Below are 23,335 nucleotides of genomic sequence, written 5' to 3' on the forward strand. Positions count from 1 at the left end.
ATATCTGTCACCAAGTTCTGTACCATCCTAGGGAAAATCAAGCAAACTGTCTTGAGTTTCAATTTACCCATCTGTAGAATGGAAATGATTACCTGTTAATAATACGTGAAATGTTATATAAATGAAATGCAATGGCACATATTCAGTGACTTGCTTGAAACAAAGGAGTATATCCTGCCTACGCTATAATGTTATGGACTTTAATTTTATTAAAAAAAGGAATATGATGGCACTCAGTCACACAGAGGGATGAGTAGTAAAGAAATATGAAGTTAAAAAAAAAGACAGATAAACTTCAGAAGCTCACTTATCTGTAAAATCCTTCTCTTGAAAAGGCACTTATGAGCACATGGAAATGTATCTATAACACTGGATTTCATTTTCCTTTTGATTACAAAGGTGCAAATCCTCTGATTTAATGAGATGAAATGTTGTAATGGAAAGCCAAACTTCATACATTTTTATTTATAAGAGTCTCCCTAGATTTTATGGTCTTTCTGTTTTGTCACCTAGAATTCATAAAATGCTGCAGGCCAAAATCCTTCTTGTTATTTTAATGTATTTTTATATTTTTCTAGCGGGAAAGTTACAGTAGAGAAGGCAAAATGATCTTGGTTATATGCACATTTATTAAAGAAAAGCACACAAAATATATTGTACCTCAGGGGAAAAAGCCACAAGACTAATGTAATGCTAAGGTTGAGAAATCACTCATTGTTAAGTAAAGGAATGCATGGTTGAAACTTCCACCTTATTTTTGCTTCCTTATCCTCATTCCTTTAAAAATTGATATATCTTTATATTATAAATTAGTTGTCAAATAAGACAATATGTACCAGAAAACACAATATAATTTCTTATAAAAGCCTGCATGCAATGAGTTACAGCAATACATTTTTCAGACAATTTGTTTTCCAGACTCATTAAATCTGTGGAAGAAGTCAAGTTTGAATAAAAGTGGTTCCATTATTTCTGAGTTATGCTTTTATAACATTTTAAACAAGATTATGCCAAATAGCCTTAGTCTGTTGGTTTGCTATTTAAAATCAAAGAAAAGATGACAAATATTGTTCAACATTTTTGAAAGGTATCTCTTTTTATTGAGACCAAGCATAGCACAGTTCAAACGGAAATGAAAATGTTGCTTAATTTCTGAAAATAAATGGAATACAAATAAAAATTCAGTCTATTGCTAGTTTATACTACAGCACCTTAAGGAGAGCAGGATGGACTATATGTTTTTTCATAAGCACAATATTAGAACATTCTTCTCAGTAAATCTAAATGGCATAAATGCCAGAATCTGACAACCTAGAAAAAAACTTTTCAAGAATATTAATCCACAGGTGTTCAACATACAACACAAGAAAACATTAATCACAGTGAATCAAGGAGAAAGGAATCATGGAGAATCTGTACAGTAGAGTGAAATTTGCAGATACAAACCTAACAAGACACCGTGCTACTTTTTCCACTCTGAGCAGCAGGTTGAATAATCCTCCCTCACACTATCTTGTCTCCCAAGCTACCAATAATTTCCTGAGATGTTCACATTTATACCATACATATACCACATGTCATAATCCATCAGCATGATGAAGTGAAAATACCAAGTACTGTTCCAGTGTTTAGGTTCTGGATGACTGAATATGATTAACTGGCTGATTGAGTTTTTCAGGTGTTAGAAAAATAACATGACAAACAATGAACAAAACCTATATAGCATGATTAGGACACTACAGCCAATGCACATGTTCATAATAGGTGAGGCTGGGAGCTCCACTCATCATTCTGCATGCCCAACACTTCCGATTTGAACGCATTTAAAGCTTCTCCAAACTTTCACCACTTGGTTTGATTTTCAGACATCTTCCTCAGTTCAAGTTTTTCACTGGGATGGCTTTTCAAATTGCATTTATTCCAGCCCGACTGTTTCAGCCCTTCCTCGGAACAAGGATAATGATAGGTATTGTTTGGTCCTGTAAGGCCTTTTATTTGAAAAGGAGGTGGAAAGTGTCCATAACCCCACTACTTGAAAACATAGTTGAAGTATAGCAAGAATGTGCTTGTAGTTGTCCTCATGATAAGCCTTCCTAACTCAAGCTTTTGTTAGATCACTGTTTACATAAAAATATGTAAAAAACCATAGTTGACACTAAGGACATAGTACAGTATAATAGGAAAAATCATTCATGACTTCCCTTGATATGCAATCTTTTCAAAGTGTTTTTTCTATAGGATCCCTGATGTTGAAGGATGAATGGTGGTCAAGTAGTAGAAAAGACCAATTTAATTGAGGGCCTCAACTTCATTTTTATCAGACTTCAGGAAGTATGTTGCAAACAAGGTATGGAACTATAAAGATGTTAAAGTCCTAGTGTTACTTTGAATTCTGCTGGTACCATGCAGTTCTGCCTCAGATTAAGACTCAGTTCATTTGAAGCCAAGTCATTTCAGGCAATTTTTTTTACAGACCAAGTAGCACTGTCTAAACTGAGAGCTGACTTTGGGGACTGCTGAACGCTAAGAATGGTCATTGAAGTCTATGGGATCTCTGTCTCAGTAAGTGGAGCTCTTTACAGAAAAGGCTGAACAAGCTATACTCTTAAGACGTCAGACAGGACACCTCATATTAGCAAATGCTTTGACATTAATCTCCACGCATCACTCCAGCTCTGTACGGTTCTAATAATACCCCATATCTCATGTGAGCTAAGTGTATCAATTCATGTTTGTCAAGCATTTTGATAGTGTAGTGAAGAGCACCACAGGGAAGAAAAAAACAAAACAAAACAAGAGGAAATGGGTTTTCTGACCTCAAAGCAGGATTTGAATAATGTGCAATAAATAAAGCCTGAAGCCACACATTGAACAATGAGAATAAAATGAAGCACTGAAGAGCTGCTCATTAACTGAGCATTTTATTTCCTGCATATGGAATAAGACAGAGAGCTGTAGAAAAATACACAGATATGATCAAATATTTCAAGACTATATAATAATTAGTCTTTATCAAAAGATTGATATTTTTGGTCAGCTGAACAAAAAAAAATATTGAAATAATGACTTGAGTTCAGTCCAAAATAATTTTTTATAATTTTTTTGTTTATTCTTATCACCAAAAGAAAAGCATTTTCCTTCTAAGCCAAGCTTAGTTAAATTTTGAAACTAGTCATTAATTTGAATTTAAAAATTATAGTATTTTATTTGCAAAATGTCAAACCACACTGCTGTGGCTACTACAAATTTTGAAAGGTATTTTTCAGCTGAAGCCTCCATACAGTTTCCATACATACCTTCAGTTAATATGAATTTTCATTTTTCATATAACCACTGTTCAAGTAACATCCTGAATTTACCTCTAGTCTCAGTGTGGGTAGGGAGAGCCCTCAGGTGAAAGCTGAACAACCAACCTAAGACCTGTGAGTTTGAGCCTTAGACTCTGAAAGATCAGTGATTTGGTCTTTTAACTTAGCTTTGGATGTACAATATAGATGCAACCAACTGTATATGATAAGGTGTCACAAATTGTTCCTAAACAAGAAACTGTTCGTAAAGGGGATGTCTCAAACAACTCAAGTGGGACACCCTGAGGGGGAGAAGCGGAGTGAGCTCTGTGGAGGTGGGACAGTGGGCTGTTTCTCTCTCCCTCCTTCCTGTTGTTGCCCAGAGACAGATCTTACCTAACTGTGCAGGTACAAGCCAAAGAAAATGAAAACCTTCTGGAACAACCTATTGTGCATGCATAAGAAAGACTATATAAAGACAACACCCCACGTGTGTCTTTGTCGACCCACCACCTATGGACCAGCTTGCTACTCTATGACAATGTGGGATCCAAGGGTGATTCCCCTTTTCCTATCCCCTCCTCTTCTCTTTTCTCTTTCCTCTTTCTGCTCTCTCTCTCTTCCTTACATATATTCACGCATATAAATTTTGTATGAATTGAATTGTGATCAGTTGGTCATTGACGGGTTGTTAGGAAAACAGTCTCATGGCCAAAGTGCCTTTATTCACTCAAGGAAGGTTATCAGTTGATCATCACCAAATTGTCTCCATTCACTCACTAAAGTTGTCAGTAAATAAAGTTACCAACTAAATTGTTCCTCTGACTCGATCTGCCTTGCGGCTCTGCCGAGCAGAGACGGGCTCTTCCACTGGCATGCAGGCTCTCAGGGAATTTAAAAGATACACACCCCTCATAATCCACCACGTGGGATGAGACATATAGGAATACTGGTTAAGTTTTATGGCTTTGCAATCCAGGACTTTATATTAGATAATAAGAACCAGCTTTTTCAACCTTAAAAATCTATTTATATTAGCATTTGAAATTTAGCATAAGTATCCTGTTCATCCCCAACATTTTTTATATATATATATATTATGTGCTTATACAGGCAACTATTGTTACACTTCAAAACAAAAGCAGAAGATAGAGATTAATGTCATTTTATGTAATGAATACAGAGTGCTCTGCTACAGGTTTTCCACTGAAAAATTAGATTCGAAAATAAGCATGTGTGTTGGTCTAGTTATCATGTCTCCTGAAAGGACAGTTCTTTGAGTGTTAAGTTTAGGTATATTACAAGGCAAAAATGACAAAGATGCCAAATTACAATGAACGGGTGAACAAAGCCAAAGCAGTAGGAAATAATAGGAAAAAAGAGACACCTAGAGCGAGAGATCTTCAAGGGCAATAGGGAAAATCATATAAGGCTAAAGAGAGAAATAAGAAGGAAAAGAAAAAAATCAGTGCAACCACAGCATCCACCGGTGAATGTAATATTCAGCTGGAAATCTCACTCTTAACTGGAGGCTGAGAATGATAGGATATGCAGTCTGAAATACTATGAAATCAGAATAATCTGTTTTCTCTCCATACAAAGGTATTCAGCTAAGTTTAGAGCTGAAAACCCCCCTTAGCAATGTTTTCAGTAAATACCCCAAGTATGAGAACATTAAATAAAAATTCAGAAATAATTCCTATTCTCATCAGAAACCAAGTAAGTCAGGTATGTTCTAATTCAGTGGCTTTAACTACAGATTCTGAGTGTCCTTTCCACTACCCTCACAGTTTACAGATTTTAGTATTTTTACTGTGTTTGGATGTTTCTTGATAATTTCTTGTATTTGTAAGTTTACACTATAATGTGTGAAGAACTTTAATTACATGAAGAAGGTCAATGTTGCAGATTTCAGAGTGGTAAAATTACTTTTTTTTTTTAAATAAATACAAACTCTCCTAACACTACTACCCATCTGACTTCAATCCATGATACCAGTCCAACAATCAATCACCAGGGGCATTGGACACCCATAATTAGATTATAAAATCATAACTACAGCCATTTTACGTCTGCTTGCATAATTACATCAGCATGCTAATATCCTTTTAATGGTCTCTAATGATGTAATAAGAAATAATGGAATTTATTTGACAGCTACATAACCATTAACAAAACATATTAAGCATAACTATTACTTTCATAAAGATTCAGGCTGTATCCAAAAGTGACAGCTAACATGCTGGATCTTTTCTTCAATGTTGAAATATTTCTAATTATGAATTCCCCAAATCTATTCCCACTCATCTGCTTCACAGGGCAACAAAGTTTATGTCAATGCAAAATTGACAACAAACCAACTGTAGAAGTGGACTGAATGCTCTGAGAGCCAAGCCTGAGGCTATACTGTGAATTGCAGCCATAGGTTAAAGTTGGCAGGATTGTGAAGGAGAGAAGATAAGCTGATTACTACCATGCATCAACTAATCAAAAACTAACACACGAATTCGTAGGAATCCATGGCAAAAACAATTCTTTACTGTCCAAACTCCAAAGCACAGAAAAAATATAAAAATACAGGGAAGAACGAAAGATATTTGCAAAGAAAACTGACTGAAGTTACTAATGTACATGTGAAGCAGCTCCTTTAAAATTATTTTTTTCAGAGAAAGGAATAGAAACTCTTAATTGAGAATTTAAGAAACTTTAGAAGAATTCACCACTCACCCTCTCTCTTCAGTTCTTACACTATTCCTATTGAATGCGATGGCTTTGTCTATACACTCAAATTAACCCTGTGATTCTCATTAACATGTCTTTACTCTGAAATCTTTGCAATAGTCTAAAAAATTCAGGGCCACACTGTTACTTTCTTACCATTCAGAATTCTTGGAGGGAAAAAAGAGAATTTTACAGCAAGCTAATACTCTGGTTCAAAGTTCAAAGTAGACTTTTTAAAAAACTGAATCCCTAAGAAAAAGAGTACTTTTAGTTGCCAGTAAAATGAAATAATTTAAATCATCCATGATTTAAAAATTATGGCCAAGTAAAAAGCATATTTCCTGAGAGACCTCATTCTTGCACTTTGATATGTCACAAAGGTGGATTAGGAATAATCATGACATCGAGTCTTTCCTCAAACCCCTCTCCATGATGCCACTCAGAAGCTAACCAGAGCCTTCAAATTCATACAGTTTTCCAATGATGGCTGTGCAGTGATGACAAAAGAACAAATTCAAAAAGTGTTAATTCTTTGCTTGGTGAGGCCTTTTTCTATAGTCTCTATTACTGCTACATCTACTCCATATCTATATATCTATCTGGCCAGCTCCACATTTCTTTAGCATTTCATGGGTTTAACCTGAGTCAAAGCATCTCATTTTCTTAAGTAATGAAAATTCAGTATGGAAGAACTCTTTACTAACTTGAGATCTGGGATAATCTTCACAGATTTATCGATCTTTTAAAAAGTCGAAGACTGTGTTTGTGTTGATAGACAGAATACTTGTCCTGTTTGGAGTTGCTAGCATTCCAAACGCACTTTTAATATACTGACCATACAATACAAGTACTTTTGGTACCATCATAGGACTGCATATTAATGGACACAAAATAACCAGCTTCCCTAATATCGCACATTAAAAAAAAAAAAAAAAGAAAAGGTTGTTCATAGTTAGCTATATCACTGGAAAGATACTTTTCATTAGAGATTGAATCTACAGCCTGACAATTGCAATGCTGTTGTGATTTATCAAATGATAAAAAATAACCAAAAGGCTTTATGCTAACAATTAGAAAGGTAGGTGAAACTGCTCTTGTACTGTAAATGAATGGAGTTAATGAAGCAGAACCCGTTGAGCAGGCTTTCTCCAGCAGAGAAATTGTTCCATGGGATTACTCCTTTAAATGTGCAGCAGACTTTATCTGCTAGTATTCAAAGTCAAAGTTGGAAATTCTCTTTACAAGGAAGAAGATACAATATTGTCATTTCTGTAATTTCAAAACTTGGTTTTCATAAAAAATAAATTTTGTAAAATACAAGCAAAAAGACTTTCAGCAATACAATAATTGTTCTAGTAAACAAAATATGGAAATATTTTCCTTCTTAACAACTAAAGCCAATATGCCTGGTATTTGTCAGATTTCTAAAAAGATTTTCTTACCAATAGACTATTTCTCCCTACATACACAGTAATAGAAGGGATAGAATTTTTTTTCCAAATGATAATAAATACTTCCACTAAAGATGAAACATCTTCAGATTATGGCTTAAAACACAGCATTAAACAATGAATTACATTCACTGGAACTGAAAGTTAAACAAAAGCTGATGGCAGCACAGGTAAGGTTGAGAAAGATGCTGCAATTCAGCAACTTGACTCATGGGCCAAAACAAGCAGTCTCAACCCTCTGAAACACAGGCAGGAACTGGATGCTACCCAGATGTCAGTTATTTCCTATGCGCCAAGACATGAATTCTTTCCAGAAAGACGTCCAAACCCTCCCACAGCTGACCCTTCTCTTCCATTAGTTTTCCATCAAACTATTTTTATTTTTTGTTTTACAAAGGAAGAATTAAGTTTTCTGAAGAAAATATTTCTACCAAAATGATTTCAGAAAATCCCCAATATAAAAATTTTTAGCAGACATGGCAAATTATAGTTCAGGAGATTAAAATGCAGAGCATTCATCAGTATAAACCATATAAAGAAAAACAGTAGCTCAACATAGCTGAACTCCCTGTGACTTGTTAAATGAGTAGCTGACCAAGCGGCACGACCTACTGTGCTGCATGCCAGACTCAAAGCCAGGAACCCAAGTTCTTATCTATCTCTGGATGCCATTTTCCTCCTCAGCAACACTGGGTATAATGACCCTTCACAAGACTTTTCTTACCCAGAAACTGTTAAATAAGGTTGGTAATATTTTTACAGCACTTTGAACAGACTATTTTTCCCTACAGAAGCATAGGAAAATTTCAATCTTTATAATTTTTTCAAAATAATTTGTTCCTGTGTGTAGGGGACATTACAAAGATTATCACATTATTTTTTGTCTCATGCACACTCTCACTAATTTTGGCATTAAAGAGTAGATATTTTCTTGTAAGACAACTATTAAAAAATAATGAGAAATCCAATAAAATAAAAAGAGGCAAACTCCATGTACGTACTTGACATCATCAAAGGCACTCATCTGCAGCTTCAGAAGATCTGCCACTTCCTTTATTAACTCCAAGCCCTTTTCCACACTCAGGGGGCTGTTGAAAGGGAGCAAGAAAACAGAGCATTACAAAAATGGAACTCATCAATACTTGAGAGGCTAAAAGTCCCAAAAGAGTTATCACCTTGGCCTCTTAGAGTCTGAAAGCCACCACTAACTGTATTCCTGTCACATAGTGATCGTGATATCAAGGGAATTGGGATCAGGTGCTTCTTCAGGCATGATGAATCACCTGAATTTTCCAGCAATAAGACAAACAATAAGGTGTAAATGGAATTGTTAGGAAGTGTAATGGGCCCATGATGCAGCAACCAGTTCATCTCAGTCCTCAATAAAAAATGTAATAAAGTAAAAGGACAGAAAGAGAGAAAAGGATTGACGAGACAAGGAGGGAAACAAACAATGAAAGTCAAATTGTAGGCTTGGTATCAAATGGACAAGGGAAAAGCATATTTTTAAATTCATTAGTTTTTAAAATGAATCTTCGCCCAGTGAAAGGATACAAAATTATTATGGATCTGAAAGTAAACAATGGAGCAAGGCACACAGTCCAGAGACACTGATTAGATACATAGGATTTAGTTTGGTGTGTGCATGCACTGCTGACAGAATCCGCTTCAAATCTTTTTAACCTTTGTCAATGCCACATTTACATTTTTTAATTTAGAAAACAGGTTGCAATCAAGCCTAACACAAGACTGCTAGCATCTGAAAAAGCGCTTTTCTAGACTCAAAATTTATATTTGCAAAAATTTCAGGTTCTCAGAGTTGTTAACACTCTCAAGATGCATTAAGAACATTCTGTCCCTAATATACAAATCATACCTTGTTTAGTTTTTGGTCAGTACTGTGGAACCAAATACAAAAGTATTAAGAAAGTAAAAAGATAAGAAAATGATATAACAATGTCCAGTGATACAACATTTTGTCTAAATTGTGATTATAGATTATTCTCAACATTGTTAAAGCCCCAAAGATCATAAAATTAAATCTTAGGAGCTTGATACTTACACGACTTATGCCACAGTAAATCAGAAACAACTTTGATGAGACTAACTCAGGGGAAAAAAGGTTCTGTGTCTTTTCCTTCAAGGATTTATAACAAGTAGGAGAAGGAGGTGTCAAAAAAAGTATGTACTATTAGACATGATCTTTTCAATGGGACTAAGGGGAAAAAAAGATTTTTTCAAACCTCTGTACCTAGGTTATTATTTCTGCTTCACAGTGAGATTTTTTGAATCTGATTTTATATCACGGTAATCATTGCCACAGTTTTATTTATTGTCTGCAATGAGCACTTCTTATTTATTTATTTATTGCACTGGGTTCTGCATACACTGCCCTAAGGGCACCTCGATTTAAATAATGGGATGTCTCATGTGGATCTCAGTTAGGATGGAATTGCTCAGCCTCCCTTCATGCTACTAACCCAAAATGCTCAAGAGACCTCCTGTCACACAAGCAGAGGTAGCCCCTCAAGGCAGCAGATAAATTTAGAGTTTTTCTAGATGTCTAAGACAGAAATGTTCTTGTGTGAAAGTAACAAAAGAATCTGATTGTTTCTGTAAGGAAAAAAATGTACTATAGATTATTCATAAAACCCCTATATTTCAAGGACTGACAGTGGGTAGAAATGTGATTATTCCCATCACTATGAAAGCAGATTGTCATAGTGACTCAGGGGCTTATGTGTTAATTAAATCTTTTCTCCCAAAGATGTTGGCTTAAATTTTATGGAAATGATTGGTGTCAGCAAGTGGGCTTTTACTGTAATAGCAAGTCTACGTAGCAATGCAGGCAAAGTCTGCTGCGTACATTGGTGTCATTTTTTACCAAGGGAGTTTAATTTGTAAAAGCTCAACCTCCTACTCCCTGCTTACCCCTCCTCCCCTGAAAAAGTATTCCCCAGCTGCTGCTACAAGACAATGTAGCAACAGTAATGGAGGACGTAATCAGAGCATTTGAATGTTACAACCCACCAAGAATGCTAGGCAGAAAATGGGACAGAAAATGGTGCTGTAAGGCCATTCTTTTGCAAGCCTGAGCATCCATGAGTAGTCTTAGTAACTCTCATCCAATACCAAATTAAAACACACAGGTTCACAAACTCACATGCAGTTTGTTAGGTTAAGAAATTGTCATTTGTAACAGCGCAGGAAAGCTGCAGAATGAGTACTCTTTGGTACCAGCGCTGTTATTGATCACACTATCATTTTTGAGGATTCACATTAAGAATGATTAATTTATATCATGATATTTTCCAATTAAAATTTTTCAACCTCTTAACACTGATACATACCAGTACTGTTTATTACAGTTCTGTGAAAGTTGTATTGTAGGAGAGCTGAATATTAAAAACCTTTCTCTAATAATGCCAGAACATCATTCTCCACACTATTTCTGCTTTGCTTTTGTTTAGTGTTGCATTTTGCTCAGTGTTGCATGGTTTGTACAGCAACTGCCTTTAGCATTGTTTACACAAAGAGAATATACCATTCCCACCAGCACAGTGTTAAGCAAACTAGCCTACCTTGCAACAGCACTGAACACCAACATCATCCATCTGATTTCAGGTTTATACAAGGACTGTTACCAGAAGAAAACTTGCAAACATCACCTATCCTGCCCATGGTCCTCCCACACATCCCCAGTGCAAGCACACAGTACTCATGTAACAGCTGCTATTTGTGATCCTTCAAGTACTGTGCTTGGTTTTCAGCTTGCTTGATTCAGTCCTACATGGGAGAAAGTTTCTATATTATGGAGTAGGGTTTTTCTTATGAATATGATTCATCTATTGATTACAAAGGTTCAAAAACTATGGACTTATTTCAAAGGAAAGTGTTACATAAACCAAGAAAGAAAGACAAAAAATAGTTACTCAGATAAAGAACAAATAGCGAGATACTCCAGACAGAAATTGTAATAGCAGGAAGAAGACTCTTTAGACAACCCTGACGATGAAACTATTTTATCAAGGCCAAAGACTTGGAGGAAAGCTAAGGGTCGGGGTAGGGTTCACACTACTTTGTCTAAACTGTCATGATGGTCATTTCAGTTCCATACAGTAGGGGAGGAGGAGAGAGGGAAACCTCTTTTTGGTGATGGGCCTTGCTAGCACTTGGATCAGCATGGCACAGAGTGAGTCTTTGGGCTATGGCCCCTCAGTTTCCAGACATGCTACAACACAGCTCCAACTCATATGCATTTTCTTTTGTGAGTCTGTGATAACACATTTCAGTACACCAGTAACCTTGAACCCTTAAAAGGGAAATCACATAGGCCTCAGAGATACAAAGCATGTACCCAAAAAAACAAAAGCTGCAAAAGGCCTACCCATGGATGCTATTTATCCTTTGCAAGTTCTCTCAAGGCTGGCTAACCCTTTCTACGTCAAAGAAAATTAATGGCTCCTGCAGTGTCTTTAACAGCCCTTGATTTCACCACTACCTCTTTTGATGGCCTTGAAGTTTTCTGATCACCTTCGATCTACATTTTGGCCTTAGGAAGAATAAACTATTGGATAGCATAGCACCTTTTTGCAGAGTACATAGCTGTTGCCAGCGGAAATCTTGAGATAGAGGTTACTTTGGTTTTCCTAACTCTGCTCTCATTTCACCTGCTGTAGATTTCTCTTTTGGATCCTTTTTCAAGTTAACAGTGCTAAGATATGATAATAGCAGGTAAAACAAAATGTGATACATCTCACAGATCAAAATAATTCTTTTGAGTTAATTTTTAGGTTACCTTCTCCAGTTCTCTACAGCTTGGAAGGTGAAAAGAGAGTCATAAAGTGTAAGAAATTCATGTACAACTAACTTCTTTCCATTGTTTTATATTCTAATACCATCTCTATCAGAGTGCTAGCCTAAATATTATTTTTCATTTGACAGATTCAGACCCTACTGAACCAGTAGCAGAATTCTGTCTCACTCAGATGCTAACCCCTTTCTCACATTATTTGTAGAATATACTTTGTTTGACAGGTTAATGACAGTGAAGAAATAAATGGGGAATGAAATATAAATATTTCCTTTGGGGTTTATGTAGATATATATAGTTTTAAAGTCTAGCAGAGTGCCATCTGCAAAACATTTCACTTCTGCTTTTGTTTAATCTCGCTTTTCAGGACACAGCTCTTACACTTGTTATACCTGCTGGAGCATATGTCTTATACCTCTACAAAAAATAGCTAATGTTATATGGTAGTACTACATTATCCCTGCAGCTCAGTGCAAGACTGATGTAATGATTTAACATCATGACACAACCATGAAAATTTCCCTATCCCTTTTAACCATGTGAAAAATAAATAATCCAATCCATACCTACTTGTCTGAGCTAAAATAATGATGACCCAATAAGCTCCTATAAATTCATCAGGAGTCTTGTTTAACAAAAAAACAAAAACCAAAACAACCAAAAAGCAGCAGATCTAGGCTATAAAGCTATTTTATTTAGATATTAATCTGAAATGAAAGGACAGGAATAAATGTCTTAACTTTAATGTGAGCTACTGAGCACTTCCGAAAATGAGTGTAATCCATTTAAATGCTCAGGAGCGGATTTTGGAGCCCAAATTTATGCAATTTTTGTTAAAACGTTTCCACAAAGTGTACTGGACATTGAATACAGGAAAATTAGATTGCCTGGTGAAAATAATATTCAGTATCTTCAAATATCTAAATCCCTCCCAGTGAGACAGCACGAAACAGAAATGTTTTAAGGAACAATCCACTTAGAGAGGTAATTTAAATAATAGAACATTGGATTATAATCTTCCTCTGCTATTGTCTATTAAAGATTTCACTTTTCATTTGCTCAATTTACAAGAAAAATGCAGTAATGAGGAGTCATTTCTAAAATCTGGTCCCAGAAAGTTGTCACAGCTTAGAACAATCCCATTAAGTGATATTATTCTCAGTTACTGCTACAAAATGTATAGAATTTGCTAACCAATTTTTTTTTAATCTGTCTATACAACCCCACTGTCTTCAGTGGTTTTATACAGAAGGGAAGAATATCTATTACTGAATGAATTATGAATGAGGAACAGAATATGTCTTCATCGGGAAGAGGCCTATCAAGTTACCCAGGTCAAGACATTTTCCTGATCCTCAAATTCACTATCCATAAAATGAAGGCAATGACACCAACTTTCTTTGTCAGATGCCTAGTATTGTTATATAAAAGTCTGTTATTATTTGACTTGCATCTCTTCTGGATCTCAGAACAGAAAGAGCAGCACTATTGGCTGTCCCTAAAGGCTATACATATTTCTCCCTACCAAATATGGAGAAGATGTTGTAGTAGTGAATACCACTTTAACTTTTAGTTAAAATAAAAACGTCTCTCATTCCCCTACCAAAAATTTTGTTCCAAACTTTTTCAGCACAGGGGATCTGACTGGTTTTAGAGCACATCTGGCTGATTTTAGAGCATATTTAGAGCACCTGGATCCAGGTGAAAATAACTTCACTCTCACTGGTGAGTTAGTAGTCTTTCTAAATGTCTGCTGTGGGCAAATGGAGTAGGAGGCAAGAGTCTTATGCACCAGATGTGCCATACAAATGGCCAATTAGAGCACTCCAACAAAAGAGTAGTGCTGAATATTGGATGCTGATCTCAAGACCAGTTCATCTTCATGCTACAATTATTTGAACAATGCTACAAATGGATGCCACATTTCCAAGAAATTCCCAAGATAAACAACAAATCTGATCAGTGAGAACAACCACTTTGAATAATGGACCGTCTATTTTTGACCTGGACCTAATGATTATGCATTCAAGGTACAAAGCTTCCCCTTCTGGTTAAAGAACAAGAAGGAAACATGTAAATGAAGGAACAGGAGTTCTGCAGGGAGCAGCACTGGCAGCATGGCCAGCTCTGCATGCTGAGCTAAATGAAGCTCAAACTCTAATAAAAGCCAGTGGGCAATGTCAGAGGGAACAAGAGGAAAAACAGAAGTAAACAATGATGAAAACTATATGTTCTGTATTTCCCAACATGCCTGTCAAAACAACCTCATAAACTGATCCAGTTTGGTAGTGAAAAATCTGATCCAGTTATACAGATGGCTTGATTGCTAGCTTTTGCCAAGCCTGCTCCCAGCCCAAGAAGAGCAACATGTAGCTCAATGTTACGCTGAGGTTATGTCAGTCTTGCAAACAGTTGCTCTCATTTGCTTTTTCTCCTCCCAATTGCCAAGTGTCTTCGGAAACCCACTTACAGAACTCTGAAATGCTCCCTTAGTGCCATCATTCAAATTATGTATTGTCTTTACCAGACTGTACCTAGTGTCCTTCCAATACTCTGTTTAGCAATTGTAATGCAGCACTATAATGGACATCCAGTCAGCCCTGTCAGATTAGTTCAATTGAATCATTTTCTGCAAAAATGAAGAATAATCTACAGTACAGAAATAGGACTGGCATTGGGAATTGCACTCCTTAAACATAAATGTCAGTCTAATCCCCAGTGAAATCTTAAGTAAGGTAGGGTTCAATCCACCTGAAATTTGCTTAAATCGGGACACAGGCAATGAAGGCCTGTTTGTCCATTTTTAAGAGTGCTGAGCACTTCACTAAAACTGCAAGTCATTTCTCTACGACCTGAAAGTTGCCTGAGTGCTCACAGAATCACTCAGGTTGGAAAAGACCCTTGGGATCATCGAGTCCAACCATCAGCCCTGCTGTACAAAGTTCTCCCCTACACCATATCCCCCAACATCACATCCAAACGACCCTTAAACACATCCAGGGATGGTGACTCCACCACCTCCCTGGGTAGCCTATTCCACTGTCTGACCACTCTTTCTGTGAAAATTTTTTTCCTAATGTCCAGTCTAATCCTCCCCTGTTGGAGTTTAAAGCCATTCCCCCTTATTCTGTCACTAATCACCTGTGAGAAGAGACCAGCACCAACCTCTCTACAATGTCCTTTCAGGTAGTTGTAGAGAGTGATGAGGTCTCCCCTCAGCCTCTTCCTCAAACTGAACAGTCCCAGCTCCTTCAATCGCTCCTCATAGGATTTATTCTCCAGGCCCTTCACCAGCTTTGTTGCCCTCCTCTGCACTCACTCCAGCACCTCGATATCCCTCTCATATTGAGGTGCCCAAAACTGGACACAATACTCAAGGTGTGGCCTCACCAGTGCAGAGTACAGGGGGACTATCACCTTCCTACTTCTGCTGGTCACACTATTTCTAATAGAAGCCAGGATCCCGCTGGCTTTCTTGGCCACCTGGGCACACTGCTGGCTCATGTTCAGCTGCTTGTCAATTAGAGCCCCCAGATCCTTTTCTTCCAGACAGCTCTCCAGCCACACCTCCCCAAGCCTGTAGCGATGCATGGGGTTGTTGTGGCCCAAGTGCAGGACCTGGCACTTGGCCCTGTCGAAGCTCATCCCATTAACGTTGGCCCACCCACCAATCCAATCTATCCAAGTCTCTCTGTAGTGCCTCCCTATCTTCATGCAGATCGACACTCCCGCTTAACTTGGTGTCATCTGCGAACTTACTGATGATGCATTCTATGTCCTTATCAAGATCATCAATAAAGATGTTAAACAGAAATGGTCCCAACACTGAGCCCTGAGGAACACCACTTGTGACCGGCCGCCAGCTGGATTTAGCTCCATTGACCACCACTCTCTGGGACCATCCATCCAGCCAGTGCTTGACCCAGCAGACTGTTCGCTCATCCAGGCCATGAGCAGCCAGTTTTTCTATGAGAATTCTACGGGGAACTGTGTCGAATGCTTTTCGAAAATCCAGGTAGACAATATCCACAGCTTTTCCCTGATCCAATAGTCGGGTCATTTTGTCATAGAAGGAGATCAGGTTTGTCAGGCAGGACCTGCCTTTCATAAACCCATGCTGACTAGGCCTGATCCCCTAGTTGTCTATTATATGACTTGTAATGGCACTCAGGATGATCTGCTCCATGACCTTCCCTGGCACCGAGGTCAGACTGACAGGCCTGTAGTTTCCCTGATCCTCCTTTCTGCCTCTCTTGTAGATGGGTGTCATATTTGCCACCCTCCAGTCCAATGGGACCTCCCCAGTTAGCCATGACTTCAGGTAAGTCATGGAAAGCGGCTTGGCGAGCACATCTGCCAACTCTTTCAGCACCCTTGGGTGTAACCCATCTGGTCCCACCGACTTGTGTGCATCCAAGTGGTGTAGCAGGTCTCTGACCACTTCCTCTTTAATAGTGCTGACCTCATTCTGCTTCCCCTTCCCATCTCTCATCTCATGAGGCTGGGTGTCAGGGAGCAGCCAGTTCCACTGCTAAAGACTGAGGCAAAGTAGGCGTTGAGCACCTCAGCCTTTTCCTCATCCTTTGTTACTATGTTTCCCTCTGCATCCAATAAAGGAGGGAGATTTTCCCTAATCCTCCTTTTGTTGTTAATGAATTTATAGAAACATTTTTTATTATCCTTAACAGCTGTATCCAGGTTGAGCTCTAGCTGCGCTTTGTCTCTCCTAATGTTCTCCCTGCATAGCTTCACTACATCTTCATAGTCTTCATGAGAGACCTGCCCCCTCTTCCAATGGTCATAGATTCTCCTTTTGTTCTTGAGATCCAGCCAAAGGTCCCTGTTTAGCCAGGCCGGTCTCCTTCCCCACCTGCTTGGTTTTTGGCACATGGGAACAGACTGCTCCTGTGCCTTTAAGACTTCTCTCTTGAAGTATGTCCAGCCTTCCTGGACTCCCATATCCTTCAGGGCAGCCTCCCAAGCAATTTTGTTAATCAGTCTTTTGAACAGGTCAAAGTTTGCCGTCTGGAAGTCTAAGGTGGCAGTTTTAATAACTCCTCTCTTTGTTTCTTCAAGGATTGAAAACTCAATCATCTCATGATCACTGCACCCTAGATGACCTCCAACCTTTACTTCCCGCACAAGCTCTTCCCTGTTCACAAGAAGCAGATCCAGGAGGGCACCTTCTCTAGTTGGCTCACTCACCAGCTGTATGAGGAAGTTATCCTCCACACATTCCAGGAACCTCCTGGATTGTTCCCCCTCTGCTGTGTTGTGATCCCAGCAGATACCCAGGAGGTTAAAGTCCCCCACAAGAACAATGGCAAGTGAACATGAGATTTCTCCCAACTGTTTATAGAAAGCTTCATCCACCTCACTGCTTTGCTTGAGAGTTCTATAGCAGACTCCCACAGCAAGATCCACTTTATTGGCCCTTAACCTCAACTACAGTTGTCCCAGCAGTATCAGAAAGTGCATTTTCTGGGGAGGTGAATGCCACTTTCACACACAGCTTCCCTTTTGCTATCCAAACTCAAGCACAGGGGCTTCTCCACTCCACCTATTTCCCCTGGAGAAGGTTGAAAAGTTTGGCTACACCTGTGTCCAGCCTGAATAGTATTGAATCCACATCTCAACCAGAGGAAGGCAGAACCTGAACTTAGCACCTAGAACTTTTGGGGAGGAGACTTTTTTTATTTAGACTAATGTTTAACTTTAAAAACACTTTCAATATTTACTAATGTAAAATGTACATGTGCTTGAAAACTAAGTTTGGACCAGTAGTCTTGCTTCCTCCTGAGTGCTGCAAGAGTCATGTTCTCTATTACATGTTGTCTATCTTCTGCTGTTGCTTTTATGCCTGAAGATGAACTTCTGGGCCATCAAGAGGATGATGCACAGTGTTATCGCTCAGGGCTGGTACACAGAGCACTCCCCTAGAATGTGGGAGTTAAAACTGTTCAGACTAACTTCAGTAAGACTCTTCCATCTCTTGTTTCTAACCCTTGCAGTAATAAGCAAAAGACAGGCAGAAGATACTACCTGGTACCTTTCAGCAGAGGATCACTAGACACACTGGATCCCAGAATATCCTATTTGTTTGTCATGTCTCAGTGAACCAGGGACATACCCTGCAGTCTGGGCTGTCTTCTGGAATCTCAAAAAGTCCCTTCTAATCAGTGGAGGAAAGGAGGTGCCTAACCTTCCCGTGTGGGTATGTCTTCATTTGTCTCTCAGGTAGCTCAATTATGTCAAATGGGATGACAACCCCATCCTTGAGGAAAATGTGCAACATCCAGCAGCTCTAAGTTTGTCACCTAAATGAGGCAGTCTGGCTTTCACCCTAAATTCTGAAATAACTGCATTTAAGCTTTAAACCTAGAAATGTGCCTTAAAGGGAAAAGGTATTAACCACATGGGTAGCAAGACAGATACCCAACGCACTTGGAAATAGAAGCTGAATGGACTAAATCTGTTGAAGAATTTAATTTCAGTAATCAACTTTATTAAACAATGAGAGGTACATGCAGATTATGCCCTGCAGTCGAAAGCATTGAGTTAGAACTGTGAGATTCTTTTTCAGTTGGGTCTTTACCCCACAGATTCACATGTTAACAAAAATAATCTACCAGAAGACCTAGTCTGACAATTGCCTGGATGGGTTTACCAAAGATCAGTGTCTTCTAGTGGTGATACTTTAGAAGGTAAACTGAGGCTTGAGTTGACAAACATAATTTTGTTGGTCCTGCCTACCTCTGTATTTATTTTGAGTGTTTATATCTAAGATTTTTTAACAGTTCACTTAGTAGGCACACACAGGAGCTTCTTTCATGTTGAAGATTTTCTTTCTTTAGTACTGATCTTTGATACATTTTTTTTTCTAGTCTTTTTAAATACTGAATTTTAAGAAAGATGCATTCCATAGTTTAAAATAATTATTTAAGAAAGTTCCACCTGGCCATTTTTCAGTAATGTCTCTGTGCATTGACATTAAACTGGCTTCCCCTCATTGACAGGGCAACAGTCTATAACAGTATCACTTTCTTAACATGCAGCACAGTCTCCTTAGTACTGCAGATAAAAAGCTAGACCTAAAAGAAACCCCAAAGTTCAGAAATATGGGTCTGGAATACCATATGGAATGATTTAGATAGTCAAATAAAAGAGGCCACCTTTAGGATGAATAATGTTGAGCACTAATTTTCTCTGGCCGCTAAAACCATTTGGCAGCAGCATGGGCATTGACTAGGCTGCAGGCAAACTCCCTGATGATGGGAAGCTGAGAGAAGCAGCCTGGCCAGCTCCAGCACAAGCTGCCATTCTCCCTCTATGCCTGGAGAAGAGCAGGTATATTTGTCACAAGGCTCTGGCTGAGCGATGAGAGTCTGAGGTCTATGGAGGTATTTCAGAGGTTCTCTAAAATGACTTACAGATATGCCATGAACTGTCTGCTTATTATTTGTTCTAACAAATACAAAAGATTAAATCCAGTAGAGGGGATCTATTTGAACAGGTGACAGTAGCTTCATCACTTTTAACCACCCACGTTCATGGGCCAGTATCAGGCCTAATTCCTTTCACACTGTATCTCCACTCTCAGTGCACTGCTTGGTAAAGAGAAGTGGAGGAGCCTGAATGCCAGGACTCGAGCACTTCCCCTACATGGGCAAGGGGCTGGTACATACCATCTATGACTGCTTTGCCTGCTAAAAGCTGTCAAGAGAAAAGGGTGAAGAGCTGGAAAGCAATTTCTAGTTCCTGTTGCTGGGATCAAGAAGGAGTGAGAAGTGCAATTGCTGAAGGGAGCACATCCCCAGCAGAACATACTATCCCCAGACCTTGAGTCAGTTCTCAGCAGCGGCCACCAGCACAACTGGAGGTTATTTAAAACCACCTCAGACATGTTACTGCCTGATTTGTTTAAACCAGCAGTAAATGGAGGAGAGAATAAAATAAGGCTGACGAAATAAAATAAAGTCCAAGATAATTCTGGAAAAGTTCTGAAGGATGGCAAGAGAAGTGGTCAGCTGAGATACATCTCTATAAGGACTTCCTAAGGAGCAGTCTACCCTGGGAAAAACAATGCTGTATCAGACAGAAACCATTAGTTATTTTTTTTTCCTCTTGGGCACTGTTGTGTTCACACTGTTAAAAATCAAGAAAGAAAGATGTTAAAAAAGTTGTCCAGTAACAGTATTCAACATTGGCCTCAATTCCCTGAGGTAAAACTTAAAAGGTGTGAGGGTTGCTATGAAATTGCCAGTACTCAGGCAGTTGCCCAAAGCCCAGTTGAAAAGCAGCAAAACACTTATAATTTATCCCAGGAGTACTAGAGACACCTGACCAAATAAATGAAAATATTATACATTAAAAGACCAGATTCCAACTGATTCAGTATCTGGCTCCAGTAGTCAGATACAAAAATGGTACCATTTTATCCTTACATGAACATCACGAAACACATGAACCTCGTGTTTCCAGACTGGGATGATATTCTCAGCCATGCACTCTGTTTCCATGTGAACTCACTGCACTGCAGCCTCGGAAAAGAACAGATATCAGAGATCAGAAATCAATCCCTCTTGCCTTATACCCTGCAGCAAGAGTATTCCTTCTGAAAAGAAATAAAGATTATGGTATAATTCTACAATTAGTTAATGTGATTATGTATATACTCATTATGTATAAAAATCTCTCTTTTTTAAAAATCTCCTGTTGAACTCTTGACCTCAATGATATGTATTAGACTAGTTTGTGTTTTAGAAATACGCAGCAGGGAAATGGGCCACCAACGTCAGGATTTGCATGTCACCTTTTAAATTTTCAAGTCTGAAAATATGTGCCACCATACCAAGGGCAGAATTCATGTATCTAAACACAGCAAATCTTTTCTTCAAAATTTTCCACAGCCTCAGAGCCCAGACTATGGTTAGTTTTAAGAACACCTTTTATTTTTTTTAAATTTTTTTCCAAAAAGGACTATTTTTTTTAATGTCTATTATTCTGTCACACTTATTCCAGTCCACATATTCATCTACCATTGTGCTCCTTAATCCCTCCATGCATTTAAATCCATCTGGAATTTTTTTAAATCCTCCATAGTTCTTCCTAACAGAGACAATTTGCCCATGGGATACCACTAATCTCTACATGCTGAGAAGCAGCAGTTCAGGATGAATCTTTCCTCCTATCGCATAACCAGTCCTTAATCTGCAGTGACACCCTGGCCCTTGCTCTGTGACTCACTCTCCTTAAAGTCAGTATGAAGAGCATCTCATTTATCTCCTGTTGATTTGAAGGGTAGGTACAACTTGCGGTTTTGCTGCAACAGCATCTTTTCTCCAGGAGAGTCTGATGTATATCAGAAGGTGCTTCACTCCTGAGGGTCTTCCAGGTTGGTGCTGCCACAAAGTAGAAGAGAGGGTCCCTGGCACTGCCTCCTGTAGGTTGAGGCTCGGTGGCCTTCAGATATAAATAGCCAAGACTTAAAATGTGAACAGTAGCTTAGCACTGATGTGGCTGGTCACAGCACTTCTCCATCTCAGAGAAGTTGAAAACAATACTAGGAAAGGTTTTATTTTAAGGACACAGTTTATTTTTTAGTTGCTTTTCTCTTTTTATTCCTCTTTTTTTTTTTTTTCCTGCTAAGATTAGTAAATATTTTAACAAGCAACATAATGGGAAACTCAGCTACTGAAGTATGAAATAGAAGGATGTGAACCATTTTGTGTGCAAATTTCAGTAGTAACTGAACTATGGAAGAGCTGCTGATGCCATCACAATAAACAGATTTAGCTTTACCAAGGTTCCTCAAGAGATTTTTCATTCCTCTCTTCCACTGACTCTTATCTCCTGGGAACTGGCTTCATGGCACTTTCTAGCACACCACTATTCTCTGACCTGAAAGGTCACTTACCAAACCTGGCTGATTTACCTGCTAGCTACCAATATCTGAGCCACACACCCTGCAATGCAGAGAAATTATGTCACATTTGTCTGAGGAGGCAATAAATGGTGTATGGTGTCATCAACACATGTCCCATGGAAGGAGTGCTTCTGCCACCTTAGGTAACACACAGCATGTCAGAGAAGACATGGCAACACAGTGACATGACTCTCCCATTCTCATCAGGTTGGCAACCACCAGTATAAAGCTATTGAATCCAGCCTTCTTCAACTCCTACTTCTCTTTTTCTAGATGCAAAGGAAGTCTCCCTCATCACAAGAAAGATGCATATTATCCATACAATGGAGAAGAAACTGAGACATTAGAGGGGTTTCCTCCAGGTCACAGAGGAGGTAAGTGGCATAGCAAGGACTGCTGGGAGCGTTCTAACATCAAAGTAATTTATAGTGTTGCCATTAAATTCTTTCTGAGTCTACCAAGCCTAAAAAAACATTTAGACACCAAAATTGTATTTATTTCTCTTGTCTGGAAGTGCCCCTGAGAGTAACTCATCTGATAATCTATAATGAAAGTCCTGGGCACTGATGCTTCAAGTCCATGGTGTTAAAACAGCCTTCCTTGTCTGCCTGAGTTTGAGTCTTTTGTCCGTGTTACAGTGTAGTTTCATATATCTTGAAACACATCTCCGGTAGAGACTTAGAGAAGGAATGTATTTCAGCACTAAATGGATTCAATTTGGTTTGAATGCATTCTGTGCCTTAAATTTAGTTAAATAATGATTAATTTTGTAAATGGTTCACATTTATTCAGGATTCATGAAAGCAACAAAGTAACTTCTGAGCACAGAACTACACACTGGATTGTTTGAGAGCTGCCTGACTTCACAGCACTGTATCGTAATCATTTTAAGGACACTGCAATTTTATTGCATTGGGCAGCAGTTCTGTTTTACTATGCTTGTTTCCTCAAAGGTTTTATTAGCCATAAAACCTTTTTAAGCTTATTTCTGTTTTGACAGCTCAGCAAATTCCCACTTTCTGTAATTTTTTCCCTCTTTTCCCACCACAAGTAAGTGTGAATTTAAACCTCTTACTACAGACAGATTCAAGTCCAGGCCAATTTGTAACACAAATGACACTTGCTAAAAATCAATGGC

General features: G+C 38.5%; 1 protein-coding gene across 2 annotated transcripts in view; it reads right to left on the bottom strand.

The window, feature by feature from the left end:
- PTPRN2 (protein tyrosine phosphatase receptor type N2) overlaps window positions 1-23,335 on the bottom strand; it is a 683,390-nt gene that overhangs the window by 383,267 nt on the left and 276,788 nt on the right. For both annotated transcript variants that reach the window (XM_074831707.1, XM_074831706.1), the window contains exon 10: window positions 8,461-8,547. In XM_074831707.1, coding sequence (XP_074687808.1) covers window positions 8,461-8,547 — 87 coding nt within the window. The remainder of the gene's footprint in view (window positions 1-8,460; window positions 8,548-23,335) is intronic.

Source organism: Strix aluco, chromosome 1 (genome assembly GCF_031877795.1).
Source record: "Strix aluco isolate bStrAlu1 chromosome 1, bStrAlu1.hap1, whole genome shotgun sequence".
NCBI lineage: Eukaryota > Metazoa > Chordata > Aves > Strigiformes > Strigidae > Strix > Strix aluco.